Genomic DNA, 22,557 nt, shown 5'->3' with positions numbered 1-22,557 from the left:
TTGGTGGGACTTTTAATCTAAACACACACACACAATGTTTTCATGTTGGAGGGCCAAGCTAGTGAAAAATAAGCGCACACTCTCCAAGTGAGGCAGTTGTGTCATCTCAAAACATACACATGTGCCAAAATGTACACGAAACTATGCAAAGTGTTAGCTAAAACCAAGTAAATATATATTAACGGGTTTTCTCTCAACAATTTCAGCCTCAGGAACTGGGTGGTGTGTGAGGACAGGTGTGAAGGGACTTGTGAGAGATGGCCGTTGGGAGGGGCACGTGTGAAAAAAAAGCAAAGGGATTTTTGGTGTGACGTGTCATTTCTTTTTGCCGTAAAACGCCTTTCAATCATTTTTGGCTCGTTTTTCTGTACATTTCTTCAACTCCGTCGTTCCCTCTTTCCTTCCCTCTCCCCTTCCCATTTCCCTTTCGTCTCCAACAATTCCGTCCAAGAAACGCTTCCCTTTCTTCGCAGCTCCCACAAATTCAGGTAACTCTCCCGCACATTTGCAATATTTCGATCCATTTCTGGCGTTCTTTGCAGCCCTTTCGATCCCTGTTCCGTATATATAAGGCGCGGTATTGGTTTCTGGCACCATTCTGGTTTTCTTGCCTCGCTTTTTCACCTTTCTTGCTTCCTTTCTTGGTTGGAGCAACCTTTTGTGTGTTTCTTGCCCGTGAGAACAGCGTTCCTGCCTCGCTTTTGGATTATATTTTGATAGACTTCTGTTCTTGTCTGCCTCGCTTTTGGATTACTGTTCTTCTCGTAGAAATCGTAGAAAATGCTCCAGAAGACCTGGTTTTTACCTTTTTTTAGCCTCAAGATGATTCTGCCTTTTCAGGTGTGACGAACTGGTGCAGAGGATGTCGCATGCAACGATAGAAACCTTTGCGATGATTGATACCTCAAGGTTTGTGCTGGCGAGGTGAAAGGATTGCATAATTTATAGCGGATCAACCTTTACCGGAGGAACGACAGAAAATCGTAGTTGTGGCAGCTAAGGCGTGAAGATCAGGCTTCGTTGATATTTTGCCACCAGAGGACAATGATATAAATCTTTGATTCCGCCCGGCCTCGGCGAAGCGCACTAGCATTGAGAAGAGCAATTGATTGATTTCCTGTTTGTGTATATGTGTCCGCCGATGGCCTACACCTGACGACGACGCTGGGGACCTTACGAACACAGTACTCCGACTGAGGTAATGCTCCCTTGCTTTCATCGACGGCGTGACCCACAGCAATTGTTCGTTGGGATGATGTACGAAAAGCGCACTGTTCGCAGGTTTTTTTCAAATAACTTCCCTTCCAGAAATTGGAAAACTCTCCGCTCTTCTAGTCCAAAGCTGCGAGGACGGACTATCTGCGATGCCGTTAGCGAGCTTCATGGTCGGAGGGGGCGAACAGTATTACAGGATAGACAATGCGAAGGTGCACACCGAGGTTGCTTCCGAGACAGAGACAGATGGCATGGCGCTTCTCATGGAGACGGATTCACACGACCACGAAGAGCAAGAGCAAAAACATCAGCAATTGAGATTCGTTTCAAGGCACAGGACCTTAGCATTCACGCGCAAACCCGTGCGACAGCTCGAGAATATAACCATGAAGCTTCGCATTCGCAGGCTGGACAATACAACCTTTGGTATGTGCTGTATTTTCCGATCTTCATTTACGGCAATCTCCGTCACATTTCATGCTGTAAGTCAGGGATAGCTTTCCGCTCATAATATTTCTCTCCCAGTTGTTGAAGTGGCCAAGAAGGCAACAGTTTCAGAGTTGAAAGGCGCTGTCCAGAGGAAGTTCGAAGCGGAGGGAGCTGCGGGAAGTCCGATTTCTTGGTAAGTTGACCTTGGCTAATTAGGAAGGTCCATAGACTTCATAACCCGTTGCAACAGAGCTTCGTGCATCGGAGTGACTTTGGTTCCAGCGGAATTGATTGGCTCAGTCGCCTCTTTCTTTCTTCGGTCAAGCTCTCAGCTAGCGCGTAGTTGGAAGTCGGTTCTCATCAACGTTCTTCTTCGTCGATTCCCGAACTGATACCAGTTTTCATGTCCGTTCAATCCAAATGGTTGTCCTAAGCAGATCGGCGTCCTCTCTGACTAGCCGTTCTTGTGAATCCAGGCCACACGTTTGGGGAAACTTCTGCCTAAGCTATAGAAACCAAAAGCTTCTTGATGAGGGCGTTTTGCTACATCAACTTGGGATCGTGGAATCTGATGAGGTAACGTTCTTAGCTTCCCTTTGAATCAAGAACAAGCTTCTCGAGCTTGTTTGGCTGCAGGCAGGATTAAGGAGCTATTGACATTTTTGCAGCAGGTTGCCTTGTAATTCGTCCACAGTATGACTAAATGGTGTTGTGCATTTCAGCTGCACTTTGTGAGGCATCTGTCAACGGGAAAATCAAGCTGCTCCCAAAGGCGAGGTTTCCTCAACGCTTTGAGAAAAAGGCAAGGGCTTTCAACATAAGGATGATGTGCAACCGACATAAATCTGAGCTGCAAATATCAAATGCTTGAAGCGTCATCGTAATCTCTTTTCGAGCTTCCCTCTGTTGTGTGTTTTACAACACGAGCTGGTCTTGTTTCCTTCTTCAGACTTTCCAACACAGAATGTTGTGTTGTGCACAGAATGTTGACAGTGGCTACATGTTGAACAGAATATTGATAGTGGCTACATGTTGAACAGAATCAGGATACAGCTAAGAAAAAGGCCTCTACGTCGAAGAAAATATTCAAGTAGTTACGCATGTCTGCCTTGAATTCCCCAAGAATATTTGGTCTATCTTAACATCATGTAAAAGTTTCCTCCATTACATGTCTAAAATCACAAAGCAAATCTAAAACGATGTTTTGAAGTTAATCTGGCCCATGAGAAGGTTCTTTCAAGAGAGACACGTACCGATCCTACAAGTATTGTGGCAATGATGCATGGTACTTTGATATCTGGGTTTTGTCTTAGATGTGGGGAATCGTAGGGGTCTAGGGGTAATATGATGGATACTGGATGGATAGGTGATTTTGGAAGGTGCTATGTTTGGCATGGGCTAAGAATGGAGAAGCTAAAGGAGGATAGGAGACCACCTCTTTCTGGTGGCATGGAGGGAAGAAAAATCAGGCAGATATGGGCAAAGTAGGTTGCATCTTTTAAAAAAAGTAGTAGTTACTATTTTCATCATAACTTCGATTGAGGAGCTTGTTTTTTTGTTAGGAAGCTAAACTTGTGATCTACAACGTTTTAGAAAAAGTTGGGACCTGAATCCATGATATATTAGGTCTACAATCCAATGTATGAAGAGCTAATTAGCCTTTTGTGGAAGGCATCTTGTTAAAAAAAAACAAAAACAATAACATACTCTATTCAAAACGGCCAAAACGCGATTACAATAGAGGTGGGAGAGTAATCTCCATCCCACATATTCCACAAAGAAACCAAAAAATGGGTATAGGTTGGGAGAAACAATTAATCCCTAACCTATCAAGAACAACTAATCCCTAGCCTATCAAGAACATAAAAAACCCCTATCACCTATTGTAGAAGAAGTTGGAGCATGCCCTAAACACCTGCAAATAAAGAATCTAGTAGCGTAAGCCCTCCAATGTTGTAGCTGCGGCTGATTGAAAAAAGGGGAAAGAAGATGCTTCATGCCCTTACTGAAGAGTCTTAATGGGTAAGGATAGCAAATGAGGAAATAAAAAACAATGCAAGGTACTAGAGGGATAAAACCCCAACAGACCATCTCAACCAAATCCAGGTCTAGAGAGAAAGCAGGTCGGCCTACTCAAAGTGTGACAACCGCCAAGAGGACCAATAGCAATGTCCAAGCATGAAGATGAAGTAGGTCAACCAATGTGTAAGAGGACCAAGGGCTCGTCTGGATGGGAAAGAGAAATAGGTTGACCAGCTTCCACAAAAAATGGCAGCAACAGTGACCATCACTAAGAGGATTGAGTAAGGAGGGGAAGGGGTGGCATTGCTCAATGCTGCCCCCCCTTTAGGGCAAGGGAAGAGATGATGGAAGCAAAAGGGAATTTATACAAGAGGTGGGAGAGTAAGAACTCTATCCTTGACCTCTACAATATGACTAAAAATCTGCGCCACAACATCCCAAGTGGTGTCAAATGGGAAAGAAGGGAACAATCCCAGGTCCTCATGCATGAGATCAATCTCTCTTGCACTGCTACAAAGGACCCAATACATCTCTCCCACTGACTGCTGATGGTAAAAATAAGGTTTGCCCAAATAGAGGCCAATATGTCAATTGAAGTAGATGGTTGGCTGCCTAGAACATGTGCACATCTTGACCACCAGCAATGTAATGCTGGATACCACCTCCCAAGCCGAGCCAGCTTGTGAAGAAGGCATGGAATGGGAATTGAAAACAACCCCTCTGGATCCATGATACTAAGCTCTATAGGACCATGTCTTAGGCGATGCTACATGAAGAAAGCATGGTCACCATCTTGAGACTCATATAAACCAAAGGCACTAGACTGTTTGCCCCATATAGCTACTCCCCATGTCATAATAAATGACTTAGATGTGACATAAGAGAACAATTTAAAAACACCAGTCCAAACACCCTGGCAACATGATAGATCCATAAGGAATGCTCACAGGATTCCTCTGCAAGCTGACTTCTCATACAAAGAGAAGGTCTACCCATCTATTGTAACCATGAGCCCACTGGAATGCCCTGTGAATGGTAAGCCATAGGCAGTTTGTATCTCTATTGTTCTCCCAAAAATGGGTCTAGAACCTCGCCAAACAATGCTCAGTAATCCCGTGTGACTGCCAATGCTAAACTACCATGGGTATATGATGAATCTCTCTCTGCTGGATCATGTATCCGTAGTGGGCACTGCGCATGACCACTCTCCCGGATCCCTATCCAACTCTACTAAAGGCCTCTCGAGTTAACATTTGCTTCGGTGTAGCCAATCGCGGAACTACTTTTGGGGCCATTTTGAGGCCGCAACGTGCTATGCTCCTCAGTGAGATTTGAATTTGGGGCGGACCCACGCTTTCGCTGAAAATGTTCCTGACATCATGATGCCGCACTGGCACAATAATGAGACATAATCTATCATTCTAAACACCATAGAGCTCGACACAAAGCAGCTCTTCCCTTCTTTGCATGGCGCTAGCCTGACTATATCATGCATCTCTGCACTACTTTGCGAAGTGCAATCTCTGGCTTGACCACCTTTCAGCCTGTTGTTGTCGCTTTGCCACCTATCAGTGGGCAACATGCCCATGCAGATCATGAAAATTCAAAGTTGGCTTGGAGCGACCACCACGCTAGTTCTTGGCATAATAATGAGATACAATCTATCATTCTGAACACCATAGAGCTCGACACATGATAGCTCTGCCCTGCTTTGCACAGTGTAGTCTTTGGCCTACTGACCACCTATCATCATCTAGCCATTTGCATCAGATTCGCCACCTATCACACCGAGCTGTGCACCTATACAGATCAAAAAAATTCAAGGTTGGCTTGGAGTACCCATGCACTGGTTCTGGAGTTACCTATTTTTACTTATTATAGAAGGAGATCTATGATGACCACCACACTGGCAAATAGAAGGAGATCTATGACACAAAACTTTGTATTTGTGATTTTGTTGCTCATAATGTTATTTTGGTCAATTTTATTAAATGTGTGAATACATAATGGGCATTTATCATGGATACATATTAAATGTGTGACTTGTTTTCCTTGGCTCACAATGTTATTTTGGTTGATTTTATTAAATATGTGAATACATAAATTTTACTCGTGTATACACAAGGGACATTTATCATGGATACATATTAAATGTTTGATAATATAATAAATATCTCATGATAAGATTGTGATAATTATATTATTCTTGTCTTCAATCACTTTATTTCATAGCTTTAAATGTATTCAAAGTCTATCCTCTCGTATGCCTCTCACATTACGGTCTTACATCTTTTACTTCACTCAATCGGCGACTCACCTCTATGAAATTATTTAATCGATTTCACTTTATTTGAAGTCTAACTTATTATATATAATAAATATCTCATGATGAGAATCTAATAATTATATCATTCTTGTGTTCCATCACTTTATTTTATAGATTTCAATGTACTCAAAATCTATCGTCTCACATGTCTCGCATTACGGTCTTGCATCTTCAAGTCTAACTTATTATATACAATAAATATCTCATGATGAGAATCTAATAATTATATCATTCTTGTGTTCCATCACTTTATTTTATAGATTTCAATGTACTCAAAATCTATCACCTCACATGTATCGCATTACGGTCTTGCATATGTTACTTCACACAATTTAGTAGTCTAGCATTCTCCAACCATCATCTTAACAACATCTCAGCCTCTCCCAATTCTTTATTCCAAATCTTTCATCTCACATTATGAGTCTGTAGTTCTATAAATCCCTCTCTAGTCGTTCATCTTCTACATCTCGCCCGCAGCCTTACAGCCAAACACTTCTTCCACTTTGCTCTCATTACCTTCCTCCTCTCCTCAAGCTTACTCCTTCCATCTTGCCCACAGCCTTACAGCCAAACACTTCTTCCACTTTTCTCTCATTACCTTCCTCCTCTCGTCAAGCTTACTCCTTCCATCTTGCCCATAGCCTTACAGCCAAACACTTCTTTCACTTTCCTCTCATTACCTTCCTTCTCTCCTCAAGCTTACTCCTTCCATCTTGCCCGCAACCTTACTTTGGAACTCGAGTCTACTCCCATTATCATTCTTGCCCTCATCTCATAGCCTTGCTCTCAAAATCTTCTTCCATCTGGGCCTTACTCCCTTACTATCTCTTGTTCCTGTGGTCCATATTCTCGTAGCTTAAAGCTTCATGGATCTTTTTGAAGTCATCAATTCCATGGAGGAATCCATTAGCACCAACAAAGATTGGATTGTCGAGAACGAGGTGAATAGAGAGTAGAGAAAGTGACAGCGAGCTCCGTTAACCCAGGATGAAAAGGATGAGTTTGTTGCTCAAAAGTGCTTAGAGAAGGAGGAGAGAGGGAAAATAAGTAGATCTACTAGCAAAATAGATAGATTGGTTGCATATTGGAGAGCGATCACAGAATATCTAAGTGAGGTTACTTTGCGTGTAGCTCATTATGGGAGATTTCCACCCCAAGAAGCACAAGCCATACGAAATCAAGAAAGGGCTATACAATATAAAATTTATAATTCCTTAGTTCTCTTCTGTAGTTTTAACTACATCGACCATGATGAGATGGTCTCACCTCTTGAATGGGTTGAATCTAGGATACCAATTGCAAATATTAATGCCTTCCAGTGAGAGGCATATTGTAACTTTTGGTGTTTGTTAACACCATTATAAATATTGTGAGAGTTTGCTTAATATTGTAACTTTTGAAAGTGTTTGTTAACACCATTGTAAATATTACGAGAGTTTACAATTGCTAAATCTTATCTTTTGGTGTAACTTATCTGTGTCACATTAAATTTAATAATTTTGAATTCATACCCTTTAAAAATCTCTACAAAATTGCTTGTTTTTATGTTTTTATCTTTGCTTTGAAAAGTGGGTTTTTTCTTAAATTTTATCCAAAAAGTAGTCCAAAAGTATACGTAAAAATGAATTTGTACATTGACAAGTCCAAAATTAATGAAATAAGTGGAGAGAGAGAGAGAGAGAGAGAGAGAGAGAGAGAGAGAGAGAGAGAGAGAGAATGCTATATGAATATTTGGAGAATGGCACTAGTGCCATTCTCCTCAATCCATGTGATTGATGGCACTTTTGCCACTCTCAATATAGTCATATGGTGTTGTTAACAATGGCACTAGTGCCATTCTCTAACCGTCATCTGTTAATAATGACACCAATGCCATTCTCTAACTGTCATCTATGACAAGATTGACATTTGGAGATGGCACTAGTAGCATTATGTGCAATCAACAAGATTAATCATCATATGGCTAAAATTTTGACCATTTGGCCTAATATTATGACCATATGCATGATCTTTTCCCCATTTTCCAAAGATTTGGCCACATGGCTCAATATTTTGACCATATGCAAAAGATTTGGCTAGGAAGGTCTTCACTAGTTATCACCATATGGCTAGAGCTTTGACCATTTGCCAAGGATTTAATATTATGGATCCATCTTTTGGTAATATGTCTATAATTTGACACTATGACTCAATCTTTTGACAATATGCCTATAATTTTGACCTTCGGTGTCTTCTTTACCTACTCATGAGGGTGTATTCATTACCTATTCTCATGAGGCCTTCCTTGAATTTTTTGTTGGCTGGAACATCATGCAATTGTGGCTAGCTTAGCTCGAACACCAGTTATGTGATTTTTTTGAACCAGCGTGGTTGAATAAAAATTAACAACAATATCTTTTACAATAGAATGGCAATATATTGTTATTGTACTAAACCAATCCGGTGGTTGGGACATCCTCCAATTGTGGCTAGTTCAGCTCAAACACCAGATATGTGATTGTCCTGAGCCAGTGTGGTTGAGCAAAAATTAGCAGAAAATATATTTCACAACAGAATAGCAATATATTGTCATTTTACTAAACTCACCTCATGGTTGGAACATTATGCAATAGTTGGTTTAGCTCAATCACCAATTGTGCGATTGTCTTGAACCAGCATGATTGAACATACATTAGTTGTTGACCATCCCGGTGGTTGAAATTATTGTGTTTCTTAGTACTGAAATTAGTTAAATTTAATTTCGTACTATTTAGGTCATATACCAGTTAATTTCTAGATCGTGTGATTGTCCTGAATTAGCATGGTTGAACATACATTAGTTGTTGACCAGTCCGATGGTTGAAATTATAGTGTTTCTTAATACTTAAATTAGTTAAATTCAATTTCCTTATACCACTTAATTTTAAGATGGGAATGGCTTGGACTTAATGTGATTGTCTTAAATCAGCCCAGTGCTAGTTCAAGACAAACAACACTTTTTAATTAAAGTTGTGATTGAAATTATGAGATTCAAAAATGAAAACCAATATATTGTTATTTTCTAAATTATGAAATTCAAAAATGAAAAGAATTTACTTGTTATTATCTAATGTGTAAAGTTGACATCGTCAGGCTAAACCAGCCCGATGGTTGAAATTGTGACCATGTCCGAAACCAGTCTGGTGGTAGAAATTGTGACCGTGCCCTAAACCATCCCGATGGTTGAAATTGTGGCTATCCTAAACCAGCCTGGTAGTTGAAATTGTGACTTTCCTAAACATGACCTAAACTAGCTCAGTGGTTGAAATTGTGACCGTGTCCTAAACCAGCCCAATGGTTGAAATCGTGAGTGTCCTAAACCAGCTTGGTAGTTGAAATTATGATTGTGCTAAACCATCATGATGGTTGAAATTATTTTGTTTTGCTAGTAGCTTGATTAGTTCAATTATTAGATTCATTATATGTGCCTGTACTAAACTTCCGAGGTTGAAATTGTTTTGTTTTCCTGTAGGTTGATTAGTTTAATTACACAACGTTTTTGCATGTACTATGTTTTATAGTGTTTTGTATGGTTTTCCTCATAGTAGTGCAAAAAGTAGGCTCACTGTATCGTTGTTGCATTTAAAAGGGGGCTCACTGTACTGTTGTTCCTGCATGTTGGGTCAGTAAATGGAGCTGTATCTCAAGTTTATGGATTAGAATCTTGATGTTTCAATTGGGCAGAGGAGCTTTGAGCATTGTAAGCCCTTGTACATCAGGGAACTCAAGACAGGAATGTTTGTTATTGCAAAACACACATAGACTTTGACCTGGCCTGACAAGCTATGAATGACTTAAGATTTGGTCTTGTTAGATCATTGCTCCATGGGGATCGATGCCCATGTCTCCCCGATGAATGCAGAGTCTCTAGGTCATCTAGATCCTCATAATGTGTTGCAAGGGAGACCAGGTTTTGTAGCCTAAGGTCACTGTGGGAGCTAGTGGTTTGTCCAAAGGGAGACCATGAATGGCACCACATTGAATGCATTTGTGTTAGATGCAAGCATTGCAGTCTGAAGCTGAAGAAGAAGACATATCATGTCTGTCCAAATGAAATGAGGGAAGATAACATTGTTGTTCTAAAATAGAGGATATTTAAAAATATCAATGTTGAAGGATCTGATAAAAAGAGATGGTTACCATCGTATAAGAGCACTCAACTAAGGGAGCTTATAGGTCCTTGGTTCAATCCATCCCAAAATATGTGATTCACAATGTCACGGCCAGTTGGCATGATAAAGCAGTTCAGGACGTGCCTTGCCAATTTTCCACATGACACTATTGTCTCTGTGATAGTTTTCACTGAAAGTTATTCATTTCAAGAATAAGAGGAGATACAAAGTGCTCACTGGTACAACAAGCAGATAACAATTCTTAACAATTCTTGTGCATATCACATAGTCATTTTCTCGATTCTTCTATGACTAATTCCAATCTACTTGATGACTCATAGGAGTCTAGGTCACTGCAATGCACATACCATTTCTACATTTCAGATGATAGGGAACATGATACCTTATTTGTGCAGCATGCTTTTCTACTACACATTGGGAATAGCTGGAAAAAAAGAAAATCCCCATGTAGAAAATATAAAACAGCATTGGGTGTGGTTAGATAGTGCTACCTCTCAATTCAAATCAGTGCATGGATTCTACTTTGTCTCAAGCTTCAAATCCCTAACTGGTCTAGAGATGATGTGGAATTTCTTTGGGTCTAGCCATGGCAAGGGTGAACATAGTGGATGTAGTGCTGTTATTAAGAAATATCTGTTTAAACACCAATTAACATGCCCTAAAAAAAAAAACTCAATGATGCCCACGATGCTCTAACATGGCTTACAACCAACCTCTCCATAGGCATGCATTCAACATACAGGCATTCAACATACAGTAAACAAAACCTTAATAATAGTGTAGTATGCAAAGTGTTCCTTGAATTGAAAGTGGATGAAGTGCAAAGGAGAAGCCAGCACGATTGTGATAAAATTAAAGGAGTTCATGGTTTGCACAGCATATGGGACTTTTCAAATGACCATCTGATCAAAACAAGAAAGCTTTCTTGTTTCTATAGTGCGTGCATCATAGGGGATCATGACAATTGTGAGAACATTACAACTGTGAAGACATGGGAGCAAGTTCAAGTTTTACCTCTGTGTTCAGATGGAGTGATAAACAATGACTCGCCACAATTTGGGGAGAGTTTTAATGACCTCACTTACTCTCTAAAAGAGGGGGATAACTTAGTTTTTGACATCACTAGGAAGAACGAGGAAGATGACCCATACTTTGTGTTGTAGTGCATAAAACCTAAGCACAAGGTTGAGGAAGCATTTAAGGATGATTGGAGAATAACCTATGAGTAGTGGGATGTAGTAGTTGGAGCTTTTTGGTAGAAAAAAACATCCTACAGAGCCACAATTATGACCTATTACATAAGGGTCCTCAAACTTTTGTGTACTCTAACTAGTAAGAGCTATTAAGCTCCAGATGCAACTTGTGCCATAGCAAATGAAGGGCAAGAGTGTCTTCAAATTGGATTTAGACATGCATGAGCACATCTTGGGGTGTCTTGGAGTAGTGGACGAGGACAACTAAGATAGTACTAAGAACTTATGTAGTCTCATTGCAAGGAAACAATATTCCATCTATCCTAGAAAATGGAAAATGTATTTGAGACTATGCTTCTTTTAGTAAATCCCAAACTAACCACCCCTCTTGTTTTTGTAAATCCCATGCTTGTTTTTAGGATATCCCAAACAACTCCCTCTTCGCTGGTTCTAGTTCTATGTGGAGGTCATCCAATGATGTTCTCAGATAGAACATGAGCATAAGTGCAAATGCCACATTGGCTCTCTTTTTTCAGAGGTTTCTTCATAAACCATAAAATTTAATGAAGCCAACTTTGTGAATATAAACTCTATGAATTAAATCATAAAGATGTAGGAAATTTTAAACATAAGTTGTAGGTAAGAATGCATGAAGATAGGGGATGCACAATCTAGTAGATAAGGAAACTTCAAATCAAACAATTTATGAAGAACGACCTAAAAAACTAACCGAAACTAAGGAAATGGAACAATCAACACACAAGTGATGCAATTGAGTTGCATGGATATGCAACTCAATTGAGTTGCATGGATATGCAACTCAATTGAGTTGCATGAACAATCAACATATAAGTGATGCAATTAGTTGCATAGATATGCTAATGCACTGGAGCAGGTTTAGGGGATGCTAAGAAGTTGAAAATGATGTACATGTTTCAACTTTATTTTAGGCTACTATGTTATATTGTAAAAAGCAATAGAAAGATGTACATCTACCAACATATGGAATTGGGATGCCACAAAAGATGCAATAGCCACCACTCACGATAACATAAGCTATGTATGCCTAACAAGGATCTTATGTTTCATGCTAGGACAAGAACATAAAGTCCAATCTCACGTTATCAATCAAAAAGCGGCTTCACAAGAATTGGATAGGGTACCTTGCACTACAATTCAATAGGTCACTGATATATTTGCCAAACTTCTTGCCATAAATAAGCTTCAATGGTGTAGAGTCTTATTGGGGCTGCAAGAGATTAAATTAGCCATTAAGTAATCATGTTGGATGTGAATGCCTACTTTATAGGATTTCAATGCACTTTGAAGTCCATTGGATGGGCCATTTTTAAAATATGATATTACTTAAGATGCGAAAGCTTATGGAAAATCAAACAAAATTTCCCAACCACACGTGACATAAGAACATTAGTCAGGGTTTGGAAATCCTAGTTTAACTTTAGGATAGAGTTAGAGTGACTAGTCTTCTATGTGCATGCTCTTTTTGTACACTCTTCAAAATGTTGTCCTCAAATTGGAGAGCTTTTCTTAGTGAAAATGGCTTTGATTTTCCTCTCTCTTGCATATATTTGGCTCATTTTCACTCTAGTACATCCACCACCATTAATTTGAGAAAATGCACATAAACATTGATTGGAAGAATAAAATAGCTCATCTTGATGTGAAATTTTCAAATCAATGGGAGTATTTAGAACTTTTTACTCATTGCTTGCTTAGGTGTAGCCATTTAGGGTGAGGTTCAAGGACTTTTCTATATGTAGGTTTCTTGCATGACCCATAACTTATGCACATTGCTCAATAGAACTTGGCAAACTTTGTCTTCAAGTTGTATTACACATTCCAAACTTGAACATGAACCAAAAAATTATGGAATAACAATTTGGACTGAGACCATTCAAGCATTACAAGTGCTATGTTGCATGTGAAGCATCACCTTAAAGAGTATAGGATATAGCAATTTATTTAAAAACATCAAAATTTTGTTATGTACATACATGGAGCCAAGTAATCATTCAAAAGTATGGTACGTGAGCTTCTCCTCAACCCAAGGACACACCTAAATGAGAATATTAGGTATGGGTTAACGGGCCTCCAATGTTGTGCTAAATTTGTACACACCCATTCAAGAGCGCATGCTCCATAACTTTTTTTTGATTTGTTGAAAACCAAAACGAATTGAAATTTGGAATCCAAGCTAGTGGGACTACTGCATGGTGGTCTTAAAACATTCATAGTTGTTGATATTGGTATCTAGGTTCACCCTAGACTGGAAGAACTTGTGCATGTGCAAATATCTTTTAATAAATTCAACACTATTTACAATTTTGAATTGTTTCTTTTTCCATGCACTTGCTTGCTATATGGCTCATAAGCATGCCAAAGGTCATTACATTTCATAATACATAGCATCAAACCTAATAGCATGCCATTTGGCCTATTTATGTTTTGAAGCATTTTAGGCCACATTGAACTTGTTTGGGATATCCAATTCTACTGACTTGTATCGCTGGGGAGGGGGAAGAGGGGGGAGCCGAGGGGGGAACCCAGTGGCTAAAATTTTTGCTACTCCCACAAATTTTAACCTTTCACATCTCTTGCCCATTGAATCTTGGAATATTAAGTACCTATAACCTACCTTCACCCTGCAACCCACATGCACCTCGATGTGACCTTGCATAGACTTTGATTTGGCATTGTCATCTTTCCAATAAGTTGTCTTCTATTCTTTGCTCGCCTCACAAGCTAGCTTCTCTCTCCTCTAGAGAGTTTATCCTAGTGGTTCATTGATTGTCACCATGGCGTCAATGGCAACATGTAGTGCACCATGATTGCAAGAGAATCAGACAAAGGTTGTGAGATAGGAAAGCTAAAAAGCTTGGTCAAGGCAAAAGGAACATATTGTGTGTCGAGGAAGTAATGCCATGGTATCAAAATGGCAATCAAAGACACTCTTGCAATGTTTATGAAGGGAGAAACAATGAGAAGAAAGAAGAATCCTTGCAGAGAAGCAGCAAGAAGCAATTCTAGATGCACACATTTGATCATTGCCATCAGAGCAAAGAACACAAGCTATGGTGTCATGATTGGTGGGAGCATTCAAGGCAGCAACATTAGGCTATTCAGGTGAATACCCATCTAGAGTCTTCACAAGCTTTAGATTGCATTCTAAAGTTCGCAGAGTGACAACCCTACCAACACCTTGAGAGATGTATGCCCAAGAAGTAATGCTCTCTAACCTAAGAAATGGCCTATAGAAAGTCAAATGGGTGCACAACTTAGATCAACTAGCTACCAAGAGGGTGACATTAGCTATGTTGGTGTCCTCTGAAACAAAGAAGAAACGGCTTGGGCACACAATGTCAAAGATATTGTCAATCAAAAGAATGAAGTGCTTGAATGCCAAGCAGAAGCAATGCACGATCAGCCCGATCCAAGAAGTCTGTGGGCTTCAACAGAACACAAGAAAAGGAGAGACAGCCTAAGTGCACGTCATTGCTAGAGTGATGATGTTTTGGAATGAAAATACAAGAGTTTCTCCAAATAATAATGACATCTGTAGATAGCAAACGGAATGCAAGATGTTTGACGAGCACATAATACACATGCTTGATATAATGCAGGTCATTGGTTTCCTAAACCAGCAAGGTGGTTGTTTGTGATTGAGCTTTGGGATAGTTTACTTGTTTCATTTCTAAACCAGAATGGCTTGGACTTAATGTGATTGTCCTACCCTAGTGGTTGGAACATCATGCAATTGTGGCTGGTTTAGCTCAAACACCAGTTATGTGATTGTCCTAAACCAGCATGGTTGAACAAAAATTAACAGCAATATATTCTGCAAAAGAATGGTAATATATTATAATTATCCTAAACTAGCCCGGTGGTAGGGACATCATGTAACAGTGGTGGCTGGTTCAGCTTAAACACTAGTTTCATTTCTAAACCAGGATGGCTTGGACTTAATGTGATTGTCCTACCCCAGTGGTTGGAACATCATGCAATTGTGGTTGGTTTAGCTCAAACACCAATTATGTGATTGTCCTGAACCAGCATGGTTGAACAAAAATTAATAGCAATATATTTTGCAAAAGAATGGCAATATATTATTATCTAAACTAGCCTGGTGGTAGGGACATCATGTAATAGTGGTGGCTGGTTCAGCTCAAACACCAGTTATGTGATTGTCTTGAACTAGCGTGCTTGAATAAAAATTAACAGCAATATATTTCACAAAAAAACAGCAATATATTTTTATTTTACTAAACCATCTCGATGGGTTGAACATCATGCAATTGTGTCTAGTTCTGCACAAACACTAGTTATGTGATTGTCCTAAACTAGCATGGTTGAATAAATATTAGTTGTTGACCAACCCGGTGGTTGAAATTACGTATGTTTCTTAGTACTTAAATTAGTTGAATTTAATTTCCTATTGTTTGGGTCACATACAACTTAATTTCTAGACCGGGATGGTTTGGAATAATGCGATTGTCCTAAACTAGCCCGGTACTAGTTCAACTCAATTAGCAATTACTGATTGAAATTGTGGTTGAATAGAAATACAGACATATAGTGGTAATGTCTAATTGTGAAATTCAGAAATGAAAAGAAATATATTGTTATTTTCTAATTGTGAAGTTCAGATATGAAAAGCAATATACTTGTTATTGTCTAATATCTAAAGTTGTGACCATCAAGCCAAACCATCCCGGTAGTTGAAATTGTGATTGTCCTTAACTAGCCCAGTGGTCAAAATTGTGATCGTGTCCTAAACCAACCTGGTGGTTGAAATTGTGATTGTCCTAAACCAGTGTGATGGTTGAAATTGTTTTGTTTTTCTAGTAGCTTGATAAAGTTTAATTATTAGATTCATTATACATGACTTTATTAAACCACACTGAGGGTTGAAATTGTTTTGCTTTCCTGTAGTTTGAATAGTTTAATTAGACCACATTTTTGCACGAACTATGTTTTGTTTTATTTTCTTCATAGTAGAGCAAAAATTAGGGCTCACTATAGTGTTGTTCCCGATCTCCTCCATTTTAGAGTAACATGGCTATCTTCCCTCATTTCATTTGGACAGACATGAAATTTTCTCTTCTTCAGCTTTAGACTATAATGCTTGCATGTGCCAGGAATGCATTCAATGTGGTGCCACTCATGGTCTCCCTTTGGACAAACCGCTAGCTCCTAGAGAGACCTTAGGCTACAAAACCTAGTCTCCCTTTCAACACATGATGAGAATCTAAGTGGCCTACAAACTGCGTATTCATTGGGTAGACATGGGCATCGATCCCTATGCAGTAATGATCCAACACGACCAAATATCAAGTCATTCATAGCTTGCTGGGCCAGGTCAAAGTCTATGTGTGCTTTGCAACAACAAACATTCCTGCCTTTTAGTTTCCTGACGTATGAGGGATTATAATGCTCAAAGCTCCTTTGCTAAATTGAAATGTCAGGTTTTTGATCCATAAACTTGAGACAGCTTTGTGCTCACCTAGTTGAGGAAGCTTATAGGTCAATTGGTTCAATCCATCCCAAAATATGTGCTTCACAATTTCACGGACAGCTACTAGCAGGATAAGCAGTTCAGGATAACCTGCCTTGCTGATTTTTCCCATGACACTATTGTCTCTTTCATAGATTTTGCAAAAATAAATTCATTTCAAGAACAAGCTAAGATATAAAGTGCTCAATGGTACAACAAGCAGATAACAATTTTTGTGCATATCATGTATAATCATTTGCTTGATTCTTCTATGACTAATACCAATCTATTTGTTGTTGACTCACAAGAGTCCAGGCTAGTACAAGAGTCGAGGTTAGTGTAATGCACATACCATTTCTACATTTTGGATGCATTGTGAATGGCTAAAAAAAGAGGATCCCCATGCATAAAATATAAAACAACATTGGGTGTGGTCAGATGGTGTTGCCTCTCAATTTAAAGTCAACCCATGGATTCTACTTTGTCTCAAGGTTCAAATCCCTAACCGGTCTAGACATGATGTGGAATGTCTTTGGGTCTAGCCATGGCAAGAGTGAACATGATGGATGTGGTGTTGATATTAAGCGAGCTATGTTTAAACACCAATTAACATGCCTTGAAGAAAATATCAATGATGCCCATGATGCTGTAACATGGCTTACAGCCAACCTCTCCACAGGGTGGTGGCATTCAACATATAGTAAACAAAGACTTAAGAATAGTGTAGTGCATGGAGTTTTCCATGAAGTGAAAGTGGATGAAGTGCAAAGGAGAATTTGACACAATTGCAAAAAAACTAAAGGAGTTCATAGTTCAAGCATAGCATATGGGGCTTTTCAAACAACCACCTAAACAAAGCAAGGAAACTGTCTTATTTCTATAGTGTATGCATTATAAAAGGGTGACAATTGTGAGAACATTGCAACTGTGAAAACATGGAGCGAGTTTAAGTTTTTCCTCTATGTTCAGTTGGAGTGACAAAAAATGGAGAGACAAACAATGACTTGCCATACCTTGGGGATAGCTTTGATGATCTCACTGACTGTCTGGAAGAGGGGCCGGATAACTTTGCAATTGGCATTACCTCTGGGGAGAACGAGGAAGATGACCTAAACTTTGTGTTGCAGTGCACAAAACCTAAGCACATGGTTGAGGAATCATTTAAGGATCATTGGGGAACAACCTATGAGAAGTGGGTCATACTAGTTAGAGCTTTTTGGTGCAAAACAACATCCAAGAGAAGCCACAATTATGCTCTATTACATAAAAGTCCTCAAACTTTTGTGTACTCTCATCTAGTAAGCTCTAGATTCAACCTATGCCACAATGAAAGAAGCAAAAGAGTGTCTTCAAATTGCATTTAGACACACATGAGCACACTCATGGGGTATCTTGGAGTCGTGGACAAAGACAACTAAGATAGTACTAAGAAAATATAGTCTCGTTGCAAGGAAATAGTATTCCACTTATCTTGGGAAATGGAAAATGTACTTGAGACTATGCTGCTTTAAGTAAATCCCAAACAACCACTGCACTTGTTTTTGTAATTGTTTTTTTAAATCCCAAAAGGTAAATCCCAAGCTTGTTTTTAGTATATGTCAAACAACCACCGTGCTTGTTTTAGTAAATTCCATAACTGATCCACAAATCCTTTAAATGAATGAATTGTATGCCATTTAGCTTGTAATAATAGAAGCAAACCACCACACTGGTAGCAGTTAATATCCTAGCGTGCAACCAACCACCACGTTAGAAACCACTTATCTTGCACTACCACCTTGCTATCCTAAAATGGCAGATCGTATTATTGCAAAGTTCTATACTCAAATAGTCACACGTTAGGCTGGTTCTCTTTATCTATTGTCAGGTTTCAGCCACTGGTATGGTGACCACAAATCCTAAACGAATGAATTGTATGCCATTCATCTTGTATTGTGCAACCAACCTCCAAGTTGCAACCAGCCAGTGCTATACTAATACAAATTACATTACTACAAAGTACTATCCTAAAATAGATACATTGGCCGACTGACCTTTGGAGAGCATTAATAATTCAATAGATTACATAGATTACATCTCAAAGACTCCTTTCCTTTAGGGGGTCCACATTGCTTTGAGAAGGTCTCCTTTTTTAGCTCCCTGATTATAGGCCCCAGCCCTCCTTGCTCCTTTCATGAAGGGCATTGGTTCCTCCCTTCAGGGTCATGGCCCCTCCCTTCATGCCACTTCCTCTTTCCTTGCTTTGAGCTCCTTAATTGTAGAATCAGCCCTTCTTGCTCCTTTCTTGAAGGGGGTTGGTTCCCCCCTTCAGGATCCTTTTCTTTGCAATCAAGATGGGGCTTGGGCTTCTTTAATTCAAGCTCCTTGTCTTTTGCAATTTTTGCCAAAATGGCTAATTGAGCTACAACATCTACTTTCTCGCTTCTAATAACTATAGTTGGCAGACACATTTGATCTCTGCATGTCCTAGGTAGTTGCACCTTACATACTCTACATGTCCAGCTTGTATCCATAAACACCCCAAAGCATAAAACATGCACAAGGTGGTAGCACAAAGGCCATCGGATCACGCAGTCATCTATGATGTGGGTCTTATAAATATTTCGGACCGTGGTGCATAACATGATAGGCATTTGATTTAACTAAATTGCAGCCATCAATACCAGAGTCTAACTCTATACATGAAGAATTAGCTTCTTGATTCCTTAGTCCCTCATCCTAAGGCCACATATGTTCCTCTTCAGCTCCTCCACTCTTTGCTTACTCCAATGCAACAACTTCATTTGATTCCCTCAGCATCTCTTGAAACCTTCTTAAATTGATCAATAGCATCAACATGGGCCGTTTCTAAGACTCACTCTAGTTTGGAATCTCTCATGACGATGGACTGCTTTTCAAAACTTTCGAAAGTTGCTACACGCTCGTGCACAATGTTATCGTAAGCTTATTGCAAAGTCTTGTGCCTAAAATTGCAAAAGTGGATCTAGATAAGAGGATCCATTATGGCTATGGCAACTTGCTACATCGTTGCTGCTCTCAGCATTCTTCCGGGCCTGGAGAGCCTCCACATTGTCTTCTCCACCATGGCTGCTCTCTGCGCTATCCTTCCTGGCCTTGAAGCTCTCTCGCAGCTCCTGCATCACTACTCTAGTTTTTGCATTCTCCCTTTTCACTTCCTCCTTCATCTTGTCTTTTTCAATGTTCAATGTGTCCGATTGCATTCCTACTTTTTGTGTGGCATAGTAGGGCATACAATGAAGAAGAATTGCCTAGCTCTCAAAAAGATACTTGAAGACAAGTTACTCCTATAGTTGTAGCCACATTGAAACAACAATTTCCCCTGCTCAAGAATGGAGGAAAGTTCACAATGCAGGTAGCGTCAAAGTTATAGATTTTGGCAAGATGCTCTTTCAAACCTGGCAAGCAAAGAGGCGAATCAAGAAGTACTATCAAACGATCTCCCTCCTATTAATAATTTCAAAGCTTGTTACAATAGCTCAATGAAGATCTCTACCTAGCCCATTTTGAAGGGAATCAATGCAATAGGATTTTTATCCTAACTGATAAACCAAACCAAAGAAGGGACAAATACAAGAACACGATAACAATGCAGTGGAGTCTAAGGGCATAGATAGCTTAAGAGTTTCGACATTAGATGAAGAGCTTGCTGCTTTGGACAAGATCACATTGGGAAATATGGAGACTGAGCAAGGCGTGCAGAGGGCATGTGAGACATAGGGGTGAAGGTCATTGGCCTTGATACTCAGGATGGCAACTTTCTAGATGAAGACATAGTAGCAACCATCAACATTTTAGAGAAACTACTAGGCAACATCAAGAGTAGGCTTTTGAACATTCGTATCAAACTAATTGTAGATGTGTTCAGTACATAGGGACATGTTGCTAAGAAAAAAGGAAGTGAAAAAGGATGATAAGATTTATTTTTTATATGTTAAGGAATGGAACACCTTAGACTCCTTTGGTGACAACTGCTACATAGAGCTAATGTAATTTTTTATGATGACTTGAATAAAACCCACAATTTTTGTAAAAATCTAATGAATAGTAAGAAATCATACTCTTTGGACATTGTATTCAACTTACTCTATGTGTACTTGTGCTCCCTTTCTAAGTGTCCATGCTCCCTTGTATTTTTAACTATGCTCAACGAGGCTTTTTAGACTACATACATCCCCATTGAAAAGCAATGCAAGGGACAAAATTAAAGGGTTCTTTGAATTGCTAGAGGACCAATAAAGTGTGCTATGAATTTCGATAGAGCACATGACATATTGTCCTCACATCTCTTCTTAATAGATGACATGTTGTGAATTTCGATAAAGCACATGATATGTTGGTCTCACATCTCTTCTTGCTCCACATGTGGCCACCACATCGATTTCTAAACGTTGGCTGCTTTCCTATGAAAACCTATAGAGCAAGCTCATTGTCAATAGCTTACAACTTGAAGGATCATCAAGTGATGCAATTTTTAGTGTCAAAAAACACATGCAAAGCATCCATATCACTTGCATAAAATAAACCAAAAGGAGCAAACAGTTGGTTCACAATAATGGCTTATGTGTCATAGCACGTGATTACATTGAATAACACAAACTTTGGTACAAAGAGAATGAGAAAATAGAAGTGTAGCATGATGTGTTTTGGTGATAACACTTAATGTTGATAAAAAGTTAAAATGGATAGCTCCTAAGCTATATACAAGTGTAGCATGATGTGTTTTGGTGATACCCTTAATGTTGATGAAAAGTTAAAATGGACCTAAAGCTCCTATACTATATAACCTTCACTTGCGAGTGAAGGCTATATAGTAGCATTGATGATATGCATAGAAGTGTAGCATAATTTTGGTGATAACACTTTTTATTTCTTGTTTTAATAATACACACCCACCCACTCACACACCCAATTTGAGGCTATCTAGGGGCACTCGCCCACCTCTACCCCCCTTGGGAATGGAACGAGGGTCGTCGCCTAGGTAGGCAGGCAACCCTACCATTGGGCTGAAAAGTTAAAATGGACCCAGAGCTCCTACACAATATAGCACCTCCGAGTGACAAGCTTACAACCAATTTCTCAGTTTACATCAAGCAAGTACATTGATAATTCAATGATTGGAAGCATCCATCTAGCTCTCACATCTAAGTTAATGGTCTAGCTATTTATTGCACCTATTAATTGATTGACACAAGTGTGTATCCCAAGTATGCCAGCTTCGAACACACTCCACACTAGAGTACGCCGCTGTGTTCACAAGCTATCGGAGCATTGAAGCAAGTGTCATTTGCACATTCTTGGGTTTCGTTTTTTCGAGAAAGAGCAAGCATTATTGCTTCCTTTTAATTTATGAATAATAATATGATATAGATTTACACTTTCTTGACGGTACGTTGAAGCAATGCTACTAGTTAGAGCCTCATTCCAATTTCCCAAAAAAAAAAACCAAGATTTTCATTTCAAATCGATCAAAGGTGGAGAGTCCTCGAGACTGGAGAGAGATCGACCCATTCATAATACGCCGCTGCTCTGATTGAATGGTGGCCTGATGGGTGGCGACGGAGTGATGCAATGTGTGATCGACCAGTGCCGACGCAAAAAAATAAAGTTTACACCTGAAGCGTAGGATACATGATAGTGATGATACATCGCCGCTGTAGCTGCCACAACCTGAGATCCTATTCAAGATCA

At 39.4% G+C, this 22,557-nt stretch overlaps 1 protein-coding gene across 1 annotated transcript; it reads left to right on the top strand.

The window, feature by feature from the left end:
• The first annotated feature begins 373 nt into the window (after positions 1-373).
• Positions 374-2,832, top strand: LOC147881828 (uncharacterized). Its single transcript, XM_087401994.1, has 7 exons — positions 374-488; positions 841-909; positions 1,186-1,200; positions 1,286-1,641; positions 1,741-1,837; positions 2,121-2,220; positions 2,367-2,832. Exons 2-7 carry the CDS (start codon positions 863-865, stop codon positions 2,463-2,465), a joined length of 714 nt encoding a protein of 237 aa, XP_087258120.1. The 5' UTR covers positions 374-488; positions 841-862; the 3' UTR covers positions 2,466-2,832.
• Positions 2,833-22,557: the final 19,725 nt, after the last annotated feature.

Source organism: Dipteris shenzhenensis, chromosome 30 (assembly GCF_047967505.1).
Source record: "Dipteris shenzhenensis isolate YYH24624 ecotype China chromosome 30, Dip_SZ_1.0, whole genome shotgun sequence".
NCBI classification, from domain to species: Eukaryota; Viridiplantae; Streptophyta; class Polypodiopsida; order Gleicheniales; family Dipteridaceae; genus Dipteris; species Dipteris shenzhenensis.
Note: the sequence above shows the minus strand (reverse complement) of the source record. Positions and strands in the feature narration are given on the sequence as shown.

What these genes read in the sequence shown, in the direction of transcription:
- LOC147881828 (XM_087401994.1), top strand. Translation starts at nt 863, where the DNA reads ATGTCGCATGCAACGATAGAAACCTTTGCGATGATTGATACCTCAAG. An exon ending in GCTGGACAATACAACCTTTG is followed by an intron (nt 1,642 to 1,740) that starts GTATGTGCTGTA and finishes TTTCTCTCCCAG; the next exon opens with TTGTTGAAGTGGCCAAGAAG. An exon ending in GCGGGAAGTCCGATTTCTTG is followed by an intron (nt 1,838 to 2,120) that starts GTAAGTTGACCT and finishes TTGTGAATCCAG; the next exon opens with GCCACACGTTTGGGGAAACT.